At 52.4% G+C, this 22,716-nt stretch overlaps 1 protein-coding gene across 1 annotated transcript; it reads left to right on the top strand.

Annotated features, from left to right (window-relative positions):
• Nucleotides 1-5,027: 5,027 nt before the first annotated feature.
• On the top strand, nt 5,028-16,897 carry LOC139833608 (uncharacterized). Its single transcript, XM_071823927.1, has 3 exons — nt 5,028-5,191; nt 15,642-16,018; nt 16,247-16,897. Exons 1-3 carry the CDS (start codon nt 5,028-5,030, stop codon nt 16,828-16,830), a joined length of 1,125 nt encoding a protein of 374 aa, XP_071680028.1. The 3' UTR covers nt 16,831-16,897.
• The last annotated feature ends 5,819 nt before the right edge of the window (nt 16,898-22,716 follow it).

Raw genomic sequence — 22,716 nt, 5'->3', positions numbered from 1 at the left:
AACGCGAGTGGGAGGAAGCTGGTGTCAATTTTTTCGGGAGAGAGAAGAGTCTGGGAGGAAGAGATGCTGAAGTGGGGTAAAGGGGGGGCCCACACGCCAGGGTGGTGCGCCCCCCTTGCTGGCCGCGCCAGCCTGTGGGGTGCCTCCCTGGGGTGCCCCACAGGTCATCCCCAGGTGCTCCCAGGTGCATTTTCGAAAAATAGGACCAACGGTATAATTTTTGTGAATTTTTTAAAACTTTGAAAAATGCACATTTCTGGGTATTAAGTTTATTATTACTGGCCAGGAAATTTTTTGAAATCTCTAATTAACTAAGGAACTTTGCAAATCAAAAGTGCTACAGCAAATAAGACAAGTGGAAGAAGAAAGAGATGTTGTTTACCTCCTCTATGCATATAAAAGATATTTGCTAACAAGGTTGATCAAGTCTTGCCACCAAATAAATTTTACATAGCATATGAAGAAATAAACCTCAAGTCAATCATGTTACCTTGAATTGTATTGATATGGATCCAATCATAAGATTTTGATATCCTTCTTTAGGCTCATATATAGGACAATCAATAGTTCCAACTTTGATAGTTTTCACATTAGAAATAGTATTAACTCCACATACTTTATCAATCCTCTTGGGGAAATAAACGATATGCTCCTTATCATCAACATTGAAAGTAACCTTTCCTTTATTGCAATCAATAACAGCCCCTGCGGTGTTAAGAAAAGGTCTCCCAAGAATAATAGACATATTATCATCTTCAGGCATTTCCAACACAACAAAATCAGTTAATATCAAGCAGTTATTAGTAACTTGAACAGGAACATCCTCACATATACCAACAGGAATAGCAGTAGATTTATCAGCCATTTGCAAAGATATATCAGTAGGTATCAACTTATCTAAATAAAGTCTCTTATAAAGAGAAAAAGGCATAACACTAACACCGGCTCCCAAGTCACATAGAGCAGTTTTAACATAATTATTCTTAATAGAACAAGGAATAGTAGGTATACCTGGGTCGCCCAACTTCTTTGGCACTTTGCCATTGAAAGAGTAATTAGCAAGCATAGTGGAAATTTCCTCATTGGGGATTTTCCTTTTGTTAGTAACAATATCTTTCATATACTTTGAATAAGGAGGCAATTTAATAGCATCAGTCAAAGGGATTTGCAAGAATAAAGGTTTCATCCAATCGCAGAATTTATTATAGTGTTCTTCTTCCTTTGATTTTAATTTCTTAGCAGGAAAAGGCATTTGCTTTTGCACCCAAGGTTCTCTTTCATTACCATGTTTCTTAGCAATAAATTCTTCTTTAGTATACTTTTTATTTTTAGCATGCTTTTCAGGTTCATCTTCTACCTCTTCTTTATCAGAAGCATCATTCTTATCATTATCATTATCATGTTCATTACCACTTTCAGTTTCAGCATCAGAAATAGAAATTCTATTAGGATCATTAACATGTTCAGAGGATTCTACAACATTTTTATGTTTCTTCTTCTTTTTCTTCTTAGAAGGAGCACTAGGTTCAATGCGTTGAGAATCTTGTTCAATTCTTTTGGGATGCCCTTCAAGATATAGAGGATCCTGGGTAGAGACACCACCTCTAGTTGTTACTTCATAAGCATGTTCCTCTTTAGAATTATTTTTTAGCAAGTCACTTTGCACTTTAGTGAGTTGATCAATTTGAGTTTGAATCATTTGAAAATGTTTAACAAGCATCTTAACATCATTGGAGGTTCTCTCCACAATATCATGCAAATTGCTAATAGCTTGAGAATTTTCCATTAGATGATTCTCTACTCTCATATTAAAATTTTCTTGCTTAACAATATAATTATCAAACTCATCTAAGCATTGCGCAAGAGGTTTCGAATACGGAATATCTTCCATAGTAAAGTGTTGAAGAGAGTTTACCTCAATCATGGGTGAAGGGGGAATTATCTCACATATATCTTCTATGGGAGGTAGATTCTTCACATCTTCTGATTTAATACCTTTCTCCTTGAGAGACTTCTTAGCTTCCCTCATATCTTCATCATTCAATTCAATTAAACCCCTCTTCTTCAATATTGGCGTTGGAGTTGGTTCAGGTGTATTCCAATCATCATGATTCCGGCTTATTCTAGCCAATAATTCTTGACTTAAATGCAGGTTCTTTTCCTGAAAACACAACCAGCACAACTATCCAAATATGCTCTAGATTCAATGGTTAGTCCACTATAAAATATATCAAGTAGATCATTCTTTTCTAAATCATGTCCAGGTCGAGCTCTGATAAGAGAACAAAATCTTGCCCACGCCTCAGGCAATTTCTCTTCATCTCCCTGATCAAACCTATAAATTTTCTGTAAAGCAATATGTTGAGCACTAGCGGGAAAGTACTTTCGAAAGAAAACATCACGCAGCTCAATTGGACTTTTAATAGAACCAGGAGGCAAATTATTATACCAAGTTTTAGCATCATCCTTTAATGAGAAAGGAAAAAATTTAGCGACAAAGTAAGAACGCATCTTGACATCATCAGAAAACAAGCTACTCATAGAAGAAAGTTCAATCATGTGTTCTACAGCACTTTCTTTCTCAGTACCACAAAAGGGCGCTTTCTCTACAATAGCTATATGAGATAGATCAAGAGAAAAATCATAATCTTTATCCTTAATGCATATAGGTGATGTGGCAAATTTAGGATCAGGAGATAGCTTATGTCTAACAGTATATTGTGTGAGAAACTTTTTAATTTTTCTTCCATCAGCAGTAGCATTGCATCTATTAATAAAATCATCATTAAGCTCCACATAATCTTCATCAGGATCATCACTAGAATAATCAAGTTTAGGTGAATTAACAGGTGTAGTAGCATTTTCATTAGGAGTTTCAGCATTTTCAATTTGTCTAGACCTAGCAATTGTAGCATCTAGAAAGGATCCCAATGAACCACTATCATCAAGCACAGCAGAAACATTATCAATATTATGAGAATTTTCACATTCAGCAGATGTATCAGCAAGTGAAGCTTGCGGCGGTGAAACAAGTTGACTTATCACAGATGGTGAATCAAGAGTAGCAGAGGTACTCAGAGTTGTACCTTTTCTTGTAGTGGATGGTAATATGGCGACTTTAGAATCGCGAGATTTACCCATGATGGAGAATTTGCAGCGAACAATATCAATCCAAGTGAACTTCCAAATAAAGCTATGCTCCCCGGCAACGGCGCCAGAAAACAGTCTTGATAACCCACAAGTATAGGGGATCGCAGCAGTCTTCGCGGGAAGTAAATCCCAATTTATTGATTCGACACAAGGGGAGACAAAGATTACTTGAAAGCCTTAACAGCGGAGTTGTCAATTCAGCTGCACCTGGAAACAGACTTGCTCGCAAGAGTTTATCAATAGTAACAGTTTTATAGCAGTAGCAGTAGTGAAATAACAGCAGCAGAGTAACAGAGACAGCAGTAGTGATTATAGTAAACAGCAGGATTAAAATACTGTAGGCACGGGGACGGATAACGGGCGTTGCATGGATGAGAGAAACTCATGTAACAATCATAGCAGGGCATTTGCAGATAATAATAAAACGGTGTCCAAGTACAAAGCAATCAATAGGCATGTGTTCCAATTATAGTCGTACGTGCTCGCAATGAGAAACTTGCACAACATCTTTTGTCCTACCAGCCGGTGGCAGCCGGGCCTCAAGGGAATCTACTGGATATTAAGGTACTCCTTTTAATAGAGTACCGGAGCAAAGCATTAACACTCCGTGAACACATGTGATCCTCACATCACTACCATCCCCTCCGGTTGTCCCGATTTCTGTCATTTCGGGGCCATCGGTTCCGGACAACGACATGTGTATACAACTTGCAGGTAAGACCATAAACAATGAATATCATGATGAAATAATAACATGTTCAGATCTGAGATCATGGCACTCGGGCCCTAGTGACAAGCATTAAGCATAGCAAGTTGCAACAATATCATCAAAGTACCAATTACGGACACTAGGCACTATGCCCTAACAATCTTATGCTATTACATGACCAATCTCATCCAATCCCTACCATCCCCTTCGGCCTACAGCGGGGGAATTACTCACTCATGGATGGGGGAAACATGGCTGGTTGATGGAGAGACATCGGTGGTGATGATGGCGATGATCTCTTCCAATTCCCCGTCCCGGCGGAGTGCCAGAACGGAGACTTCTGGCTCCCGAGACGGAGTTTCGCGATGTGGCGGCGTTCTGGAGGCTTTCTGGCGACTTCGACTTCTCCCCCGTGCGTTTTTAGGTCGAAGGCAATAAATAGTCCGAAGGAGGGCGTCGGGGGCTGACCGAGGCCGCCACACCATATATAGGGCCGCGCGGGCCCCTCCTGGGCCGCGCCGGCCTATGGTGTGGGGCCCTCGGGCCCCCACCTGGCTTGCTCTTCTGGCTCCGCCAATATTCTGGGAAAATAGGACCTTCTGCATAAATTCCGAGGATTTTCCTGAAAGTTGGATTTCTGCACAAAAACGAGACACCAGAGCAGTTCTGCTGAAAACAGTGTTAGTCTGTGTTAGTTGCATCCAAAATACACAAATTAGAGGCAAAACAATAGCAAAAGTGTTCGGGAAAGTAGATACGTTTTGGACGTATCAGCGGGCGGTGTCTTTTCCTGGCCGGCTTTGGAGGCGAGGGGGAAAACACGCGCACGCCGGAGAACAGCGTCATCGACGAGCTCCTGGCTGGCCGTGGAGGCTAGGAGGAGCACAGACACACCGTCGCCAGTGCAACTGCATCCAGGAGGTCTTACCTTCGCTGGATTCGCTCGGTGGTGAGTGCCCATCTGCTCTGCTTCTCCCTGGCCTGCCGTGGTGGTGAGGAAGGAGATGCTGCTGATGTTGTGCCTCACGCCTACCGACGCCAGTTTCTGCCCAATATGTGTTACGGAGCTGCGACTTCTTCATCGACGCCGTCGCTGAGGCGGCGTATTTCCTGGGAAGTTCATCAACGGGGGACCTATGCCAGCGTCTTCGCCCTGCCTCTGCATCACATGGCCGATTGGCGGTCCTTCTCCAGGAGATCCTACTTCCCAGAGACCAAGAAGTCCGAGGGGAGATCTACCGCTCCTGCCACGCGCCGGACCAAGTGGTTCGTCCCCGGCGCCGGTGTCCATTCTATGGCGGAGCAACTCGACGGCGAGTTCAATCAGATGCGGTGTGGAGCATGGAGGACCTGATTGCTTTTTCCATTTTTTCCTAGGGTCTTCTTTGTAAAAGCTCAGTCCTTATCCAGAATTCCCCTGAATTGTAGGGGCCTTTCTGTAATTTGTAGCCACCGCTTTGGTAATTAATGCAGCTTATAGGGTCTTCGGACCCTACCCCTGCTCAAAAAATATTTATTTTTTTATTGAAACTGCAAAACATTGAACCACATCACATTTTTCAATCCACGAATGTATTTGCTTTACTCATGAATAATTACTAGAACATACGGAATATTTTTTGAATCATCGAATCTTTTTGGAGAAATTTTTAACTTGTGTGATCATATTCTTTGTGAACCCATGGAATGTTTTGAACATGTTGAATATTTTTTTTAAACTATGCGAACACTTTCCTAAATCAATTAATCTATTGTTGGAATCCAGGAGGATATTGTAGGGATTCGTTGCATAGAAAACAAAAAATTTCCTACCGCGAGAACGCAATCCAAGCCAAGATGCAATCTAGAAGACGGGGGCAACGAGGGGATGATCGAGACTCACCCTTGAAGATTTCCAAAGCCTACAAGATGAGGCTCTTGTTGCTGCGGTAGACGATCACTTGCCGCTTGCAAAAGCGCGTAGAAGATCTTGACGGTGCCACAATCGGGCAGCACCTCCGTACTCGGTCACACGTCCGGTGTTGATGAAGGCGACGTCCACCTCCCCGTTCCAGCGGGCAGCGGAAGTAGTAGCTCCTCCTTGAATCCGGCAGCACGACAGCGTGGTGGCGGTGGCGATGGAGATCTCCGGCGGAGCTTCGCTAAGCGTTGCGGGAGAGGGGGAGGAGTGGGGCGGCTAGGGTTTGAAGAGAGGGGGTGGCCAGCCTCTATGGGGTGCGGCCAAGCTATTGGCTTGTGGTGGCCGGCCCCCTCCCCTTGGCCCCTCATTATATAGGTGGAACCCCCAAGTGTTAATAAGACCCCAACCCAAAACCTTCCATGTGTAGGGAAACCTACCCAAGGTGGGACTCCCACCTCAAGTGGGATTCCCACCCTTCCATGAGGGGGGTGGCCGGCCCCCTTGGTGGAGTCCACCTTGGACTCCCCCCTCTAGGGTTGGCCGGCCATGGGTGGTGGAGTCCCACCAGGACTCCGCCTTCCAAAGTGAATTCTTCCGGACTTTTCTAGAACCTTCTAGAACCTTCCATAAATTCACCGGATCATTTTCAAACTTATAAAATGACTTCCTATATATGAATCTTATTCTCCGGACCATTCTGGAACTCCTTGTGATGTCCGGGATTCCATCCGAGACTTCGAACAATACTTCGAACTCCATTCCATATTCAAGTTCTACTATTACAACATCAAACCTTAAGTGTGTCACCCTACGGTTCGCGAACTATGTGGACATGGTTGAGAACTCTCTCTGACCAATAACCAATAGCGGGATCTGGAGATCCATAATGGTTCCCACATATTCAACGATGACTTAGTGATCGAATGAACCATTCACATACGATACCAATTCCCTTTGTCACGCGATATTTTACTTGTCCGAGGTTTGATCATCGGTATCTCTCTATACCTTGTTCAACCTCGTCTCCTGACAAGTACCCTTTACTCGTACTGTGGTATGTGGTCTCTTATGAACTTATTCATATGCTTGCAAGACATTAGACGACATTCCACCTAGAGGGCCCAGAGTATATCTATCCGTCATCGGGATGGACAAATCCCACTGTTGATCCATATGCCTCAACTCATACTTTCTGGATACTTAATCCCACCTTTATAACCACCCATTTACGCAGTGGCGTTTGATGTAATCAAAGTACCTTTCCGGTATAAGTGATTTACATGATCTCATGGTCGAAAGGACTAGGTAACTATGTATCGAAAGCTTATAGCAAATAACTTAATGACGTGATCTTATGCTACGCTTAATTGGGTGTGTCCGTTACATCATTCATATAATGATATAACCTTGTTATTAATAACATCCAATGTTCATGATTATGAAACTAATCATCTATTAATCAATAAGCTAGTTAAGAGGCTTACTAGGGACTCTTTGTTGTTTACATATCACACATGTATCAATGTTTCGGTTAATACAATTATAGCATGGTATATAAACATTTATCATAAACATAAAGATATATAATAACCACTTTTATTATTGCCTCTTGGGCATATCTCCAACAGTCTCCCACTTGCACTAGAGTCAATAAAATAGATTACATTGTAAGGTACATAACACCCATGGCATTCTGGTGTTGGTCATGCTTTGCCCTAGGGAGAGCTTTAGTCAACGGATCTGCTACATTCAGATCAGTGTGTACTTTGCAAATCTTTACTTCTCCATCTTCGATGTACTCGCGAATCGAGTGATAACGCAGCTTGATATGCTTCAGCCTCTTGTGTGACCTTGGTTCTTGTGCATTGGCGATGGCACCCATGTTGTCACAGTAGATGACTAGTGGGTCCAATGCACTAGGAACCACACCAAGCTCTATAATGAACCTCTTCATCCATACCGCTTCTGATGAAGCCTCTGAAGCCGCTATGTACTCTGATTCTATTGACGACTTCGCCACCGTGCACTGCTTCGAGCTTGCCCAGCTTACTGCAGCACCATTCAATATAAACACGTACCCAGACTGTGACTTAGAGTCATCAGGATCAGTGTTCCAACTCGCATCGGTGTAACTGGTTACAACGAGCTCTTGGTCACCTCCATAACAAAGAAACATATCCTTAGTTCTTTTCAAGTACTTCAGGATATTCTTGACCGCATCCAGTGTTCCATCCCTGGATCACTTTGATATCTGCTAGTCAAACTAACAGCATGTGCTATATCCGGTCTAGTACATAGCATGACATACATAATAGAGCCTACTGCCGAGGCATAGGGGATCTGACTCATCCTTTCTCTTTCTTCTGCCGTAGCCGGACCTTGAGTCTTACTCAAGACCTTGCCTGGTAACATAGGTAAAAATCCTTTCTTACTATCGTCCATTCTAAACTTCTTTAGAATCTTGTCCAGGTATGTACTCTGTGATAGCCCTATTAGGCGTCTTGATCTATCTCTATAAATCTTGATGCCTAATATATATGATGCTTCACCAAGGTCTTTCATTGAAAAACTATTATTCAAATAACCTTTTACACTGCTTAATAGTTCTATATCATTCCCAAACAATAATATGTCATCTACATATAATATCAGGAACGCTACAGAGCTCCCACTCACTTTCTTGTAAATACAGGTCTCTCCATGACACTGTATAAACCCGAAGTCTTTGATCACCTTATCAAAGCGTCGGTTCCAACTTCTCGATGCTTGCTTCAGTCCATAAATTGAACGCTGAAGTTTGCATACTTTGTCAGCATTTTTAGGATCGACAAAACCTTTGGGTTGTACCATATACAACTCTTCCTCAATGTCTCCATTAAGGAACGCCGTTTTGACATCCATCTGCCAAATCTCATAATCGAAAAATGCAGCTATTGCTAACAAAATCCTCACAGACTTTAGCTTCGCTACAGGTGAGAAAGTCTCATCGTAGTCAACTCCTTGAATTTGTCGGAAACCCTTTGCGACAAGTCGAGCTTTATAGACAGTAATATTACCATCAGCATCTGTTTTTCTCTTGAAGATCCATTTATTCTCGACAGCCTTGCGGCTATCAGGTTGTTATCACCAGAATTTGACCGAGTCAGAGGTGGGCCGCGATCAAGATGGGCTTGAAGAATATACATGGAAGAAATACGTGAATCGGCCTTTATATGCAAAGTTTGGGCTAGTTGGCCCGTGTATCTGTAATATAGTAGGATACGTGCCGGTTAGTTAGAGTTTGTCTCGTGCACGGTTGGGATTATTCCCACGTTAGAGAGTCTACGGACTATAAATATGTATCTAGGGTTTATGAAATAAACAACAATCACGTTCACCACAAATCAATCTAGGCGCATCGCCAACTCCTTCGCCTCGAGGGTTTCTTCCGGGTAAGCATCATGCTGCCTAGATCGCATCTTGCGATCTAGGCAGTACAAGTTTATTCGTCGTTCATGTGTTGCTCGTACTGAAGCTTTTTTGATGGCGAGCAACATAGTTATCTTAGATGTGTTAGGGTTAGCATTGTTCTTCGTATCATATGCTATCGTAGTGCAACCCTTAGACATCTAGCCGCCCTTACACCTATCTTAGGTGTAGGGGCGGCACCCCGCTTGATCATTATTTAGTAGATCTGATCCGTTATGGTTGCTCCTTGTTCTTCAAGGATTAGTTTAATATCTGCATAGTTAGGCCTTACAAAGGGTTGGAGGATCCAGCGGCGCGTAGGGTGTAGTTTGCTAGCCCTAGATAGGATGTTCCGGGGATCAACCTCGTGTTGGTTTTTAGGCCTTGTCTAGGATCGGCTTACGATCACCGTGCGTGGCCGCGAGGCCCAATCGTGAGTAGGATGATCCGATTATGCGGTGAAAACCCCAAATCGTAGTAGATCGTTTTAGCTTTATCTTGATCAAGCAGGACCACCATATATTCGTACACCTCGTGCGAATCATGGGTGGATCGGCTCCTTGAGCCGATTCACAGGACAACCTGAGAGCCGATCGAGGCTCGTATTTAATGTTTACGTGTATGCCATGCAGGAAACTAAGCGAGGCATCTCCATCACCTTCCTGACCAGGTATAGGTCAGGTGGCACGCCCTTGCACCAGCATCGGACGTGCGTGCCGGAGTCGTTGCGGGCCGTCGCTCGGAGGGACCAGGGCCAGCCGCAGCCCTAAGTTGCTCCTGGCTCTCCTGTGTTGCCCGTCGTTGCTCGCCGATGGGTTTCTGACCGCAACACAGGTAAGTCTACCAAAGTCCACACTTGGTTATCATACATGGATCCCATTTCGGATTTCATGGCTTCTTGCCATTTGTTGGAATCTGGGCTCATCATCGCTTCTTCATACGTCGCAGGGTCTTCATCATTGTTGTCCACAATCATGACATTTAGACAAGGATCATACCAATCAGGCGTGGCACGTTCCCTTGTCGATCTGCGAGGTTCAGTAGTTTCCTCGTTCAAAGTTTCATGATCATTATCATTAGCTTCCTCTGTTGCCGGTGAGTTTCTTCGCATGCCCGGTCATGGCGAGCATGTGCTCACTAACGGAGCTGCCTTCTTCCATCATGCAGCTGAAGAAGTGTTTCGATGCTTCATAGCATTCCACGGCCGCATGAGTTTCAAATATAGCTTTCAGCTCATTGACCAACTCATGAGGATCGTGGTGCTCAAAACGTTTTTGAAGATCGGCTTCCAGACTGCACAGGATGGCACACTAAACTTGAGAGTATCGATTTTTCCGAGTCGCGTAAACATTCTTTACTTCATCGGTTTCAGTTTCTGCAGGAGGGTCACCTAGCGGTGCATCAAGCACATATTGCAGGTTTCCACCAGCGAGGAAAATCCTCACATGACGGAACCAGTCGGTGAAGTTGCTACCGTTGCTCTTAAGCTTTTCTTTCTCTTGGAACTGGTTAAAATTGATTGGGGACACCATATCCACAACATATATTTGCAATAGTTTAGACTAAGTTTATGACAAATTGAGTTCAAATTTTAATTCAACATAATTAAAAACTAGTGAACTCCCACTCAAAACAATATCCCTCGAATTGTCTTAGTGATCACACGAACCAAATCCACCACACCAAGTCCGATCATCACGAGACAAGATGTAACTTCAATGGCGAACACTCAAAGTGTTCATCATATCAATCATATGATTCATGCTCTACTTTCGGTATCACGTGTTCCGAGACCATGTCTGTACATGCTAGGCTCGTCAAGGCCACCTTAGTATCCGCATGTGTAAAACTGGCTTACACCCGTTGTATGCACTTGTTGATTCTATCACACCCAATCATCACGAGATGCTTCGAAACGACAAGTCTTGGCAACGGTGCTACTAAGGATGAACACTTTATTATCTTGATATTTTAGTGAGAGGGGTCATCTTATAATGCTACCGTCGCGATCTAAGCAAAATAAGATGCATAAAAGGATTAACATCACATGCAGTTCATATGTGATATGATATGGCCCTTTTGCCTTTGCGCCTTTGATCTTCATCTCCAAAGCACGAACATGATCTCCATCATCAACGGGTGTCGAGGGTACTCCTCGCCAATGCCCTCCGATAGGGGCTTAGGGTTGATGGAATACTGCAAGCTGACACGAGACATCGGTTGTCGTGGTATCGTCACGGCATATGCCATAGGGTGGCTAATCGAAGTGGTTCCTGAGGGATCTCACGGCGGTATCCGGATGCGGGTATGGGCACGAGCGACACGGCGACGTACCCAGGTTCGAGGCCCTCCGATGGAGGTAAAACCTCTACTCCTGCTATGAGTGTATATGATGATCACACAGTACAATGGTGCTCCTAGAGCTGTGTCCGGCTGCTCCTGAGAGGCTAAGGAGGACTATGGTCTCTCTCACAGGGCAGCTCTGTAGGTGGGTGAAAGCAATAAATGATCGATCCCCTGCACGAGAGGGGGTAGTGCGGCTTATATAGGCACCGGCACTTTACATATAAGACCCTATAGTTTACGGGCCGGCTGGGCCGGCTCCGGCTTCCGCTCCTTCCCGAGGCGGTGACGTCAGGAGTGGTTGAGGCATCGTGGCCTGTCCCATCCGGCTGCCACGGTCAGCGGTATGGAGGAGGTGTCCCTGTCGCCGTCAGCCACTGTAGCCAGTACGGATCGTCGTAAGCCCTGACGGCCTGTCCGGCGCGAGGCACTATTGCTCCACAGTGCCCCGCGTTTCACGGAAGATGGAGTCAGCGTGGACTTTGGGAACCCGGATCACCTACCCGGTTCCTTCCAGTGCAAGACTCGCCAGCCTCGAGTCGGTCTGAGGTACAAACCCCAGTCGGATATGGCTTGTAGAAGCCGGCCCAACTACAGCATTGGTGGCCGTAGCCAGGCCGACTAGGACCTAGAGCCAGCCGGCTTCCAGACCAGCTGGCCACGGCGCCAGCCGGCTGCTCCTCAGCCGGCCTTTGCCGCCAGCCGGCCAGCAACCAGCCGGCTGCTCCGCGTCCATTGCCCTATCCGGGGTCTTCCCCCCGACATTAGCCCCCGAAGCTGGCAAGGTCCTGCGTTTAGAAGGACCTAGGCAGGTTTTCCTGGCTTCTCGAATATATTAGGCGGCACTTGGAGGGGCCGACTGAGAATTTCCATTCAGCCGGCTGCGCCCTCATCCGGCTCGTTCCTGCCGGCTGCTTCTAGCCGGCCGCTTTTTATACTTGTGCAGTTTTTGCTTTCTCGCAAGATCTGATGGCGCCTCCGCCTTGCTGATGAATTTTGGCTCGAGTGAAACTTCTTGTCCGGCTCCGGCTCGCTGTGCGCCGGAGTCTCCGCCGCCTCGGGTCCTACGCCCGACTTGACCGGTCTGACGCCTGGCGCTGCGGCCGGTTCGTCTGGTCACATCAATGTCCCTCCGGATCCGGTGCGGTAGTGGGCGACGTGGTGTGGCCGTTTCTGGTAACGGTCGTGGACGTGGGAGGAGTTACGGCGCAGTAAATCCGGGGACGTGGCCCACGACCGCCACTTGGAGGCCAACCGCCCGCGGCAGGAGGCTATAAATGCCGCGGGGGAGGCATCGAGGCGGCCACTTGCCATTCTCTTCCTCCTCGCGCTCCTGCTTCCATCGCTCCCTGCGCGCTCGAGCTCGCTGTTGCTCCGGCGAACGCCTCCCGCTGGCGAACTCCGGCAGGCGAATCTCCGCCGATCCGCCGCCGCCACTCCGTCAATCCGGCGCCACGGGGCCGCGCATCTCGACGGAGCGTCCTCAGCCGCCGTTGTCGCCGCCGTGGTCGCAAGGTTCCTCCTCGCCGTTTAGTCTCTCCTGGTCATCTTCTTCCTCGACATCGCCAATGGCGTCCCCCAGCGGATCGTGGAGGGGCTCCTACATGCAGGAGGACGACATCGAACGCCTGGTGCGCCTCCGGCGGATCCCGCAGTCGGTGATCACGCGGGTGCCCGGCGAGGAGGTGGAGCCCGAACCGCGGCCCGGCGAGCGCGTCGTCTTCGGCGCGCACCTCGATCGCGGGCTGGGCCTGCCGGCTTCGACGTTCTTCCGGCAGTTCCTCGACCACTTCAGCCTTCAGCCGCACCACCTGCCGGCCAACGCATGCGTCCTCCTGAGTTGCTTCGTGGCGTTCATGGAGGCTTACGCCGGCTTGTGGCCCGACATCGACTTCTGGAGCCGGCTTTTCTTCTTGAAGGCGCAGACCAACGACGGCCGCCTGCGAGCCTGCGGCGCCGCCTCGATCTACACCCGGCCTGGTACGCCTTTCCCCAAAATCCCCACCGTCGACTCGGTGAAGAACTGGCAGATGTCATTCTTCTACGTGCGCAACGAGGGGGAGCTCGTCGACCGGATCAACTTGCCAGAGTTCAACCCGGCTCCTCCAGTCGGCCGGATCAACTGGAGCCACAACGCCCGCTCGACGGATCAGAACGCCGAGGTGAATCTGCTTTGGGACTTCCTGGCGACAGCCACCGCTGGCGGGCTGACTGCTGAAGATCTCCTCTGCACCATCGCCGAGCGCCGGGTGCTGCCGCTCCAGATGCGCACCCACAAGATCGGGCACATGTCCGGCCGGTTCGATCCGAACCGGACCTCCATTGCGCGGCTCACCAAAGCCCAGGTGGCCAGCCGGGTGAACCACATCACCAAGGCGAACCTGCCGGAGGACTGGAGTTACGGGCTGGTGCCCTGCGACAGGAACCGTCCACCGGCGCGGGTAAGCCTCATGTCTTTGCCATTTTCCGGCTTGCGGCTGCGGGGCCGACTTCCTTTTTCTTCTGCCGACTTCCGGCTCGTCATATGCTTATGTTTTCTCTGTCTTTCTAGCTTTTTGAGCGCCAGAACGTCGAGGACGGCGACCTGACGACGAAGAGGTGGACGCCGGATCACGTCGATCCGGCTGACCAAGCCGGCGACCATGCCGGCGACGACGACCTGCCGCAGGCGCCTGATCTAGGCGGCCAGGGGGAGCACAATCCGCCCCCCTCACCAGAGCAGCAGGAGGAGGAGGAGGAGCCGGCGGCGTCCGGTACGGGGCCAATCCCCGCCGTGCCTCTGCGCACGAGGCCGCCAAGCACCACGGCGACTTCGGCGCCCAAGGGCACGAAGCGAGCTGGCTCCACTGCCGCCTTGGAGGCGAAGGCGAAGAAACAGCGCCGGCAGCAGCCGAAGAAGGTCCCGGAGCAGACCGGGTGAGTTCTCTTTCTTTTTCTTGTTTGATTCCTTTTCTTTCCTTGCTTCCATGCTTATTGTCTTTCTGTTTATCCGGCTAGGGTCCCTATCAAGTTCGCCCAGGGCGGCGGCTCCCGGCAAGCTCCGCGCGTCGCGTCGCCGCCGCCGCGCCAAAGGAGGGAGCCGACGCCGCAGCCTTCATCGCGCGCTCCTACGCCGCCGCCGCCCGCGGGTACTGCGCCTTCCGCAGGGGCATCTTCCTTCGCCGTGCCGCTGGCTTCAGCGCCTGATCGCGGCACGCGGGTCGAGCCGCCGCGGCAGCCGACGCTGGACGATATGTTCCCGCGCCGCGCCCCGTTTGTGGAGCGGGCAGCCGGAGCTGGCAGGGGCATGCCATCTGTGGCAGGAGCTGGAGCTGGAGCTGGTGGGGCTGCGCCGCCTTCGACCGGAGTCGGCGGGTCCGCGCCCAACGTTGTGGTGCTGGAGAGTTCTCCGAAGGGAGCGCCTCAAGCGCCGGATGCGACGGCTCCCACCGGGCCGACTGCTTCGACCGCGCCGCCTCCAGCTTCGGAGCCGACGAGGAGGGAGCCGACCGGGAAGGAGCCGGCGAGGGGGGAGCCGACGCGCTCAAAGGACACCGACTCCCGGGCTCTGGTGAGGACGAGGGGCCCGCCGGGCCCAACTGAGGGCCTTCATGTGGCCAAGGGGGCCCGGCTGCTGCATGTGCCGTCTGCCTCTGACTCCAGCCTTGGCTCGGCCGGCACCATGGAGGCTGCGTGGCATTCGGCGGATTCTTGTGAGGTGTTCAACCGGGAGGGGCAGCCTGGTACGGCGCCCATGAAGATGGCCTTCTCCGGCTTCCGAGCCGGCCTTAAGAACAAGGCCGCCGAGGCCCTTGCCCAGCTAGCAACGCTGGAGGATGCTGACAAGGTAGGTGTCTTCTTGTTTTTGTAATTTTGTTATTATCCTGGTAGCCCTCCGAGGCATGGTCCGGTTGCTTGGAGGCGGTCCGGGTTTCGTCTGGATATCTGATTGTTTCTTTCAGGCGGTTACGGAGCGACGCACCGTCTTGTACAACAAGGTGGTGACTAGCTACCACAAGGCCAAGATCGAGCGAGCCGGCTTGGCTCGCGAGCTGGAGGCTGTCAAGGGTAAGCTCTATGCTTCTTTTGACTTAATGTCTTGTTTTCTTTCAGTCTTGGTTGGCTGACATTTCTTTCTGGCCGCCTCGCAGTTGAAGCCGCCAAGGTCCCGCAGCTGGAGTCGGATCTCCGAGCCGCTCGTGCCCAGTGCGCCGAGAGCGAGGAGGCGGGCCGATCCGCCGCCGGCAAGCTCAAGCTGGCTGAGCAGGAGCTGACGCGGCTGCGCCTGCTGGAACAGAACCACCTTGCTGAGCTCAACTCCCTCCGGACGGCGGAGAAGGAGAAGGTGGAGGATCTGAGCCGGCGGCTGACGGAGGTGGAGAAGCAGCGGCTTGTGCTGCAGGAGGAGGTCACCGTCAAGTCCACAGAGCTGACGGCTACCGCCAAGCGCTGGACGGATGAGATTGGCGCACTAGATCGCGGCTTGGCGGGTGAGTGCATCTCTAAGTTCCTTTCCCTTTGCCGGCTTTCGGCTGTTGGCTGCCGGCTTTCGCTGGCAGCCGGCAGCAGAAACTTCTTCGTTATCTTCAACTTGGGGCTGGTGGCAGTCGGTTCTTGCCGGCTGCCGCCAGGCTTTTCCTTTTGGCTTAGGACTTCGAAAATTTGCATTTTTCAGCTTATTTCGGCTTCGATGATTTCTGACTTGCTTTGTCTTGCAGCGGCCTTCCCGGAGACGCAGGACGCGGCTCTGGCAGCCGTTGGCGTTGCGCGCGAGTCCAGGAGGCAGGAGACCGGCGAGGGCAGCTCGGAGTATTTCTCCATGGAGGATCACATGGCGTCCATGGCTGCCCGCGTCGAGCCTATCACCAAGCTCGGCTGGGAACTTCGGAAGGCGGCTGAAGAGCTGGTGCCCATGCTGTGGCCTGAAGAGGCGGCGCCGCAGGATATCTCCGGCCTCATCTCCGCGATGGAGCGGGCGCCGGACCGCTTCCTCGACTGGAAGGAGTCGGCCACGCGCGCCGGTGCCGACATGGCGCTGTCCTTCGTCCTCTCCTGGTACAACGAGGTGGACCTGGGGCAGCTTGAGTTCCGGCGAGCCGGCGTGGAGGACAAGCTCCCAGCCGATCTCAAGGCCGCCCGCCTTGCTCGAGCCAGCACCATCGCCGAGTTCGTCGACAAGGCCCTCTTCGTCGCGGACCCGAACCCTCCTCCATCCGATGGGGAGTATGTGGACGATGAGGAGGCGGAGGACGTGCCTGAGGACGACCCGGCAGCCGGCTCCACTGATGCCCCTCCGGCTTAGATTTCCTGCTTTCCAGTTGTTCTTTTGCTAAGACAAATCGTTAAATCCCCGGGATGCCGGGTGCATATGTAAGACAATGTTATTATCCTTTTATTAAGGCACGCTTTAATGTGTTTGTTAATCATCTGTGTGCCGAGTTGCTTTCTTTCGACTCGTTCGCTTTTTCCCATCCGCCCCACTCTTTGGCTGTGCCCTTGCCGGTCGTACGTCCGACTTGCGATCCGTCGCCGGATCAAGAGCGGGCCGCTGGGTGAGGCTGACAGTATTTCAGTCGAACGAGCTGAATTCGGCAATCCGGCACTTATATGAAAAGTTGCAAGTCAACTCGCTTTTACTCTTTCCCTTAGTCGTTTTTCGCGTGCCGGCTCCCTAGGCCTTACTCCCGCCAGCCGGACAGCCGGGTTGCGGTCTGTAGCTGGATCGGAAGCCGGCTGTCGGAAACCGGATCACGGTACTGAGCCGACCGCGTGAGAGGGTTCAAGCCAATTGGCGAAACAAGGTAAAATACGCGAAAAACTTGTCGGAAACAGCGCTCTTGGCGCCAGCTTTTTCATAACTCACAGAGGGGATACAAGGGGTACATACATTCCTGCTTTCATGTGTAAAATGGGCGGAGTAACCTGACATTCCAGGGACGTTTAGTCTCCTCGTCAGCCTTGTCCGGCTTGTCTTTCTTAGCCTCTTGGGCATCTATGAGATAGTAGGAATCATTGCCTACTGCCTTGCTCACGATGAAGGGACCCTCCCATGGGGATGACAGTTTATGCTGTCCGGCTTTCCGCTGGATCAGCCGGAGCACTAGGTCTCCTTCTCGGAATGCTAAGGGCTGGACCCTCCGGCTGTGATAGCGTCGGAGGCTTTGCTGGTAGATAGTAGATCTAGACTCAGCCAGCAGCCGGGCCTCTTCGACCAGGTCAACTCCATCTTCGCGAGCTTCTTTGGCTTCGGCTTCTGTGTAGAGCTTGATCCTTGGCGCGTCATGCTCGATATCAGTCGGCAAAACGGCTTCGGCCCCGTATACGAGGAAAAATGGTGTGAAGCTGACTGAGCGGTTTGTCGTTGTGCGCAGGCTCCACAGCACATTGGGCAGTTCTTCAATCCAGCAGCCGGCTGCTCGCTCGAGCGGCTCCACCAGCCGGGGCCGGATGCCGGCTAGGACTAAGCCGTTAGCCTTTTCCACTTGTCCATTGGACTCTGGGTGTGCCACAGAAGATAGGGCCATCCGGATCCCCATTTCCCCGCAATAGCGAGAGAAGATGCCTTGGGAGAAGTTGGTGCCGTTGTCGGTGATGATGGTGTGGGGGTAGCCGAATCTCACAATGATTTCCTTGAGGAATGTGACGGCTGTGGACCCGTCCAGTTTCTTGATTGGCTTGGCTTCAATCCACTTGGTGAATTTGTCAATCATCACCAAGAGATGTGTCATGCCGCCTCGCGCTGTTCTGAATGGACCTACCATATCCAAGCCCCATACGGCAAATGGCCATGTGATGGGGATGGTTTTCAAGGCGGAAGCCGGCTGGTGTCTTTGCTTTGCGAAGCGCTGACAGCCGTTGCACTTCTTCACCAAATCTTCTGCGTCTCTGAGCGCAGTCGGCCAGTAAAAACCGTGCCGGAAGGCTTTGGCCACTATGGCTCTGGATGAGGCGTGATGTCCGCACTCTCCTTGATGGATTTCCCGTAGGAGTTCAATCCCTTCAGCCGGCTCGACGCACCGCTGGAACACCCCACTTACGCTGCGTTTGTACAGCTGGTGGTTGATGATGGTATAGGCCTTGGCCCTTCTCTCAATCTGCCTGGCCTGGACTCTATCATCAGGCAGCACACCGTCGGTGAGGTAGGAGAGGAATTCTTGTGCCCATGAAGGTACGCATCTTATCTCGAATACGCTGACCAACAGGGCCTCCTGCGTGGGAGCTTCTGGATTCGACTGCATGGTCGCCGGGTTCGGCTTGCTAGCCCCCGAGTTTGGCGATGAAGCCCCCGGGTTCGGCATGCTAGCCGGCGGGTTTGGCTTGTTAGCCCCCGACTTGGGCGATGAAGCCCCCGGGTTCGGCTGAGCAGCCCCCGGGTCAGCCGGCACGAATATTGAATCCGAGTCCGGTGACGGTATGATGGACGGCTTCTTGAGAACCGCCAAGGCGACACCCGGCGGAATGGCTTGCCGGGTTGAGCCAATCTTGGATAAGGCATCAGCCGCTTCGTTATTTGCTCGTGGCACATGGTGGAATTCGCAGCCGTCGAAGAAGCCGGATAGCTGCTGGACATGGAAGCGGTACGAGGCCATGTTGGCGTCCTTCGCGTCCCAGTCGCCAGATGCTTGCTGTATGACCAAGTCGGAGTCGCCGAAGCAGAGTATGTGACGCACGCCAATCTCCTTGGCCAGCTTCAGCCCATGAATGAGCGCTTCGTACTCCGCCACATTGTTGGAGGCGGCGAAGTGGATCTGCAGGACGTAGTCCAGCCGGTCCCCCTTGGGAGAAGTGATGACGATGCCGGCTCCCAGGCCGTTGCGCATCTTCGAGCCGTCGAAGTGCATCTTCCAGTGTGTGGAATCCGGCACAGGCGGCAGGTACTGCATCTCAGCCCAGTCGACGAAGAAGTCCGCGAGGATCTGCGACTTGATGGCTGTGCGTGGCTCGTAGAGGATGGTGTGGGCGGCTAGCTCCAGGGCCCACTTGGCAACCCGGCCGTTGGCGTCCTTGCTGCCGATGATTTCCGCCAAGGGTGCTGTGGCAACCACCCTGATGGGGTGCTCTTGGAAGTAGTGCTTGAGCTTCTTGGCCGCCATGTAGACGCCGTAGGTGACCTTCTGGTAGTGGGGGTAATTTTGCTTCGACTGGGAGAGCACTTCGCTAAGGTAATAGACTGGGCGCTGAACCAGCTGCTCCCTGTTGCCGGCTTCTCTGCGCTCCACCACCAGGACAACGCTAACCACGCGGTTGGTGGCTGCGATGTACAACAACATCGGCTCCATTGAACCCGGCGTTGCAAGGATTGGCGCGGTTGAGAGCACGCGCTTCAAGTCGCGGAAAGCCTCATCCGCCTGCGGTGACCAGACGAATTTGTCCGCCTTCCTCATTAGTTGATACAGGGGCAGTGCCTTCTCCCCCAGCCGGCTGACGAAGCGGCTCAAGGAGGCCAGGCAGCCAGCAAACTTCTGGACGTCCTTGAGGCACTGCGGCAGTTCCATCTTCTCTAGGGCGCTGATCTTGTCCGGGTTGGCTTCGATCCCTCGCTGAGAGACGAGGTAGCCAAGGAGCTGGCCAGACGGCACGCCGAATGTGCACTTGGCCGGGTTGAGCTTCATCCGGAATCTTCTCAGATTGGTGAAGGTTTCTCTCAGGTCATCAAGGAGGGTAGTCGTCTCCTTGGTCTTTACAACGACATCATCCACATATGCGTGAACGTTTACGCGATTTGATCCTGCAAGCATTTTTGCATGCACCTTTGGTAGGTGGCGCCTGCATTTTTCAAGCCGAACGGCATAGTCGTGTAGCAATAAGCCCCGTACGGGGTGATGAACGAAGTCTTTATTTGATCAGCCGGATTCAAAGGAATCTGGTGGTAGCCTGAATAGGCGTCTAAGAAAGACAACAGTTCACAGCCGGCAGTCGAGTCTATGACTTGATCTATGCGCGGCAGGGGGAAGGGATCCTTCGGGCAAGCCTTGTTCAGGCTGGTGTAGTCGATACACATGCGCCAGGAGCCGTTCTTCTTCAAAACCAGGACCGGGTTCGCCAACCAATCCGGGTGCAGCACTTCCATGATGAAGCCGGCAGCTAGGAGCCGGGCGATTTCTTCACCGATGGCCTTCCTTCGTTCTTCGGCGAAGCGCCTGAGAGGCTGCTTCACCGGCTTGGCTTCAGGCCGGACGTGGAGGTGGTGCTCAGCCAACTCCCTCGGCACACCCGGCATGTCTCTTGGAGTCCACGCGAAGATGTCCCGATTCTCACGGAGGAAGCTGGTGAGCTCGCTTTCCTATTTCTTGTTCAAGCCGGCACCGATGGTGACGAACTGAGCCGGCTGCGCCGGGTCCAGCAGGATCTTCTTGGTGTTGTCGGCCGGCTGGAAGTGAGTCGTCCCAGCCGGGTTGCCCGCAGCCGGCATGTCAGTCTGCGCGGCTTTGGCGAGGGCGACGGCGTCGTGGATGAGCTGCTTCTCGGTGGCGATGACCAGCGTCTGGGCCATCTTGGAGCTCTGCATGGCGCAGTCCATGGAGCGGCGATAGTCGCCGGCTACGGTAATGACCCCCTTGGGGCCAGGCAGCTTCATCTTCAGGTACCCATAGTGGGGCACCGCCATGAACTTGGTCAGGGCTGGCCTGCCCAGGAGCGCGTGGTAGGGACTCACGAGGTCCACCACCTCGAACTCGATTCTCTCAGTGCGGAAGTGGTCCGGCTTCCCGAACATCACCTCCAGCGTGATCCGGCCGATCGGCTGGCAGCAATGGCCTGGCACGATGCCATGGAAGACGGTGGGGGTGGGGCGCAACTCGGCCTCCTGGATGCCCAGCTTGCGGGCGGTGTCGCGGTAGAGGATGTTGATGCTGCTGCCGCCGTCGATGAGGACGCGCGAGAAACGCACGCTGCGCCGGGTTGTGCCGATGGTGGGGTCGAGGACCATGGCGTAGCTGCCCGGCTTCGGCAGGACAGCCGGTGTGTCGCGGCGATCGAACGTGATGGCCTGCTCTGACCAGTTTAGGTACTGGGGGACCGGCGGTATGACCGCGTTGACCTCGAGGGAACGGCGCTCTTGGCTCGTCCTGTCCTCGGGCTCGGAGGTGAAGATGATGTAGGTGGCGTCTTCGGCCAGATATCGGCCGGCATGGTGCACTTGGTTAGCCTCGTGGTGCTCGAGGTTGGCATTCTCTGCGCCGGCTTGGCCACCCGGCCCGCCGGCTGGTGGAGGCGGGGGGGGAGGCGGGAGGGGTTCACCGCTTGTCAGCCGCTTCATGAAGTGGCAGTCGCGGGTGGTGTGGTTGGAGGGGTTCTTGCCGCTGTGGTACTTGCACGGCGAGTCGAGCATCTGCTCGAAGGTGTACTTCGGCTTCCACTGCCGGTCTTGCTTCTGGCGGCGGCTGCCGCCTGCTGCGTTGTCTGCCACGGCGGCCACGTGGGCGGAGCCGTACCGGCGATCCGGCTGGTCGTTGTGACGCTTGCCGCGGTAGTTGTCCCGCCGGCTGCCATGCGAGGCGCCCTCGGCCGGCTTGTTGTTGTCCCGTCTTGCTGGGGCCGGTGAAACATCAGCCGGCGCCTTGCCGGCTTCCTCTGCCAGCCACAGACTTGTCTGCGATGACCATCAAGGCGGCCATCGTCTTGGGCTCGCTGCGGCGTAGTTTGTGCCACAGCATGGTGTTGGGTCGGCAGCCGCCCATGAAGAAGCTGATGGCTTGCATCTCGTGCACGCCCTCGCAAGAGTTGCGCATCTCGCACCAGCGCGTTAGGTACGCGCGATCCGTCTCGTCCGGGCCCTGCTTGCACATCTCAAGCTGTTGAGGGCGACCCGGCCGGCGATAAGTGCCGGTGAAGTTGCTGATGAAGGCGGCTTCGAAGTCCAGCCAGCCGTTTATGCTGCCGGCTGGCAGGTTGTTGAGCCACGTGCGGGCGGAGCCGAGTAGCATGAGGGGGGAGTAGCGCACGGCCCAGCGCTTGTTGCCCTTGGCGATGCCGACTGCCGTGGAGTAGTCCAGCAGCCAGTCCTCCGGCTTGGTGGTGCCGTCGTACTTGGGGGTGTCGCGCGGGAGCTGGAAGCCCTCGACCATGGGCTCGTTGAGGATCCGCGGCCCGAAGCACTTTGGGCCGGCTGGCCCCTCTTCTTCCGCAATGCGGGATTGAACCAGCCGGTCGAGGCGGTCTCGGGCGTCAGCGGGCTCGATGCGCGGGC

The sequence above is a fragment of the Lolium perenne genome, chromosome 7, assembly GCF_019359855.2.
Source record: "Lolium perenne isolate Kyuss_39 chromosome 7, Kyuss_2.0, whole genome shotgun sequence".
In the NCBI taxonomy this organism is placed as follows: Eukaryota; Viridiplantae; Streptophyta; class Magnoliopsida; order Poales; family Poaceae; genus Lolium; species Lolium perenne.
The sequence above is the reverse complement of the archived record's forward strand: the minus strand, read 5'-3'. Positions and strand labels throughout refer to the sequence as shown.

What these genes read in the sequence shown, in the direction of transcription:
- LOC139833608 (XM_071823927.1), top strand. Translation starts at nt 5,028, where the DNA reads ATGGCCGATTGGCGGTCCTTCTCCAGGAGATCCTACTTCCCAGAGACC. An exon ending in GGCGAGTTCAATCAGATGCG is followed by an intron (nt 5,192 to 15,641) that starts GTGTGGAGCATG and finishes GTTTTCTTTCAG; the next exon opens with TCTTGGTTGGCTGACATTTC. An exon ending in ACTAGATCGCGGCTTGGCGG is followed by an intron (nt 16,019 to 16,246) that starts GTGAGTGCATCT and finishes TTTGTCTTGCAG; the next exon opens with CGGCCTTCCCGGAGACGCAG.